The sequence below is a fragment of the Octopus bimaculoides genome, chromosome 7 (assembly GCF_001194135.2).
Source record: "Octopus bimaculoides isolate UCB-OBI-ISO-001 chromosome 7, ASM119413v2, whole genome shotgun sequence".
Taxonomy (NCBI): Eukaryota; Metazoa; Mollusca; class Cephalopoda; order Octopoda; family Octopodidae; genus Octopus; species Octopus bimaculoides.
The window spans coordinates 77,528,219-77,530,807 of NC_068987.1; the positions used below are offsets into that span (position 1 = coordinate 77,528,219).

Sequence of the window (2,589 nt, forward strand, 5' to 3'; positions counted from 1 at the left end):
GTGTTGTCTGAATACATTCAATCATCACTTCATATTATGAATAATCATTATTCTAATAACCTTTTTAGTTTTTTCAAATACACAAATTCATGTCACACAGCCAGCTGACGTTTCTTCTGCACATATAGCAGTCAAAATCAGCCCAGCAAAGTGTGTGTGTGTGTGTGTGTGGCTTTTTGTTGAAGCCTCTCTATGCTACAACAGATCAGATAGATTTGAAAATACAATCTCAATCCAGCATCTTTTCAAAAACGAAAAAAAACTCAGTGGTTTCTCAGAAAAATTCCATGTTTATTACATATATTTTAACGGTAGGATTTCTGGTAACGAGCACGAGCACCAGGCCCACCAAACTTTTTGGGCTCGCAGCGCCTGGGATCAGCTACAAGTAGAGACCTGTCGTACTGAACAAGGATGTCCTTGATTTCTTTCTTTGACGCTTCATCTACATCTGAAATCAAAAATAACAGGAAAATTAATTTTACAACTTCAACGACATTCTCCCATTATTAGCTCTTAATTGTTCTATTCTGTTGATTTGTTTGTTTGTTTTTAGTGGGATTTTTTTTGGGGGGGGGGGGGGTAGCCATTGGCCAGTGGCCATGCTACACATTGCCTTCAAAGGATTTCATCAACCTAAGTACTTTATTTCTACTCACAACCTGAACTCCAACCATGGAGTAAAAAGCTAACTTAAATCTCACAGATGTCTGCACTCATTGTCAAAAGCATGGAAGATGTTATTAAAAGAATATAACATCATGTTAGAATAACACAGAATATTAACATTTGTTTCTAATAAAACAGAACTACTCTTAAAGAATACAAGTTTCCATCATCATCATTGTTTAACGTCCGCTTTCCATGCTAGCAATGGGTTGGACGATTTGACTGAGGACTGGTGAAACCGGATGGCAACACCAGGCTCCAATTTGGCAGAGTTTCTGCAGCTGGATGCCCTTCCTAACACCAACCACTCAGAGAGTGTAGTGGGTGCTTTTACGTGTCACCCGCACGAAGGCCAGTCAGGCGGTACTGGCAACGGCCACGCTCGAAAATGGTGTCTTTTATGTGCCACCCGCACAAGAGCCAGTCCAGGGGCACTGGCAACAATCTCGCTCGAAAACCATCCACCAAGAATTGAAATAAAGTTGCACCCCCAAAATGCCTACCCCTATTATATTGTGAGCACTGTGAATTTTAAGGAAATAGATGTGCAGAAAAATTTGTAACATCTGATAAGGACTTTAGTAGTATTAAGTGGTTTCACTTGAGATTTTAAGCCACAATACAAATTTGCAGAGAGATTACCTCGTTTCACAGATTTTTTTCACTAAATATTTTTTTCTACTCAAGAATTTATTTTATTCATTTTATATAATACAGGAATTTATGCCAGTCAACCTTAAAGACCAGACAAGATAGTTACATTCAGCAGGATTTCGACAAAGACCCTTAGGGGATGAAGTGTGTTTCAAATAAAGAAACTAAAAATTTATCATTGTGGCAAAATTCATGTAATTTTTTGAAATCAATTATAATAGCCATATAAAATTTAAAAGATACATTTCTTAGCAGCAACCACTAATCGGGAATACACTTTAAACTCATATGTGAAACTAAAGTTGTGCTTTGTAACATCATTCCTTAGTACCTAGCATGTTATACAACACTTAAAAAAAACCAAGACTGATTCACAAAACTTACATTTCTGGTAGTAGGCAACCAGAGCTTTAGAGATAGCCTGGCGGATAGCTGCAAAAATTAAAAAGAAATACATTAGTTTTCATTAGACAGCATAAGAAAAGGATTAACAGATTAAATGCTAAATTTTTTTATCCATGCTTTTGGGGTTTGCCAGGTGTCTTTGGAGTTTAAATAACAGTATTTAAATTTTCGGATCCTGTTCAAAACAGGGGCACCAGTATTTTCTTAACGAAACACTTTGAAACTTGGGACACTGGTAGAATGTGTCATATAAAACATTTTTTTCTCTTAGTCTTCTTAACAAAAAAACGTACATCGCAAGTTATTTCATGTTAAAGTTGTCGTATTTCTGTATTTTCAACCAATGACTGACGTCCATTCAGCCGTACAAATTAAGTGCTGAATACGTAAACAAACGATTCTCGGCGGTGATAAAATTATTTCCTTGTCAAAAAATGGCTGAAGCATATTGGCAGTAGCTAATAAACCTTTCTATTATAGGCACATGGCATGGTTTTTGAGGGAAGGAGCAAGTCGGTAAGGGAAAACGAACACACGTGTGTTGCCTCTGCGAAATGTCAGAAGTAATGGAGATTAAATACGCTTTACACCGCTTAACCCTTTCGTTACCAAACCGCCCAAAGCCACCCGAAAAAAATTTTGGTTCATGTGACCAAGCTGCCCAAAACCGCCCGTAATCACCTATTCATATTTAAATGAGAATATCTGAGCAAATCTCGTTAGTACATTCGTGAAAACACGTGATTATTTGTGTAAACAGTTCAGCTATAGTTTTGTACAACGATCGATGTGTTTTTTTAATTTTGTGAATTTTGGGAGATTTTTTTCCAAATTTGTTCCTGTTGTGTTTTCAAAATTTGT

The 2,589-nt window shown here is 36.8% G+C and overlaps 1 protein-coding gene across 1 annotated transcript in view; it reads right to left on the reverse strand.

The window, feature by feature from the left end:
- Nucleotides 1-270: 270 nt before the first annotated feature.
- LOC106882870 (40S ribosomal protein S16) overlaps nucleotides 271-2,589 on the reverse strand; it is an 11,276-nt gene continuing 8,957 nt past the window's right edge. Inside the window, exons 5-6 of the mRNA XM_014933672.2 lie at nucleotides 1,708-1,755; nucleotides 271-451 (exon numbers count right to left, since the gene is read on the reverse strand). Coding sequence (XP_014789158.1) covers nucleotides 306-451; nucleotides 1,708-1,755 — 194 coding nt within the window. The 3' untranslated portion in view covers nucleotides 271-305. The remainder of the gene's footprint in view (nucleotides 452-1,707; nucleotides 1,756-2,589) is intronic.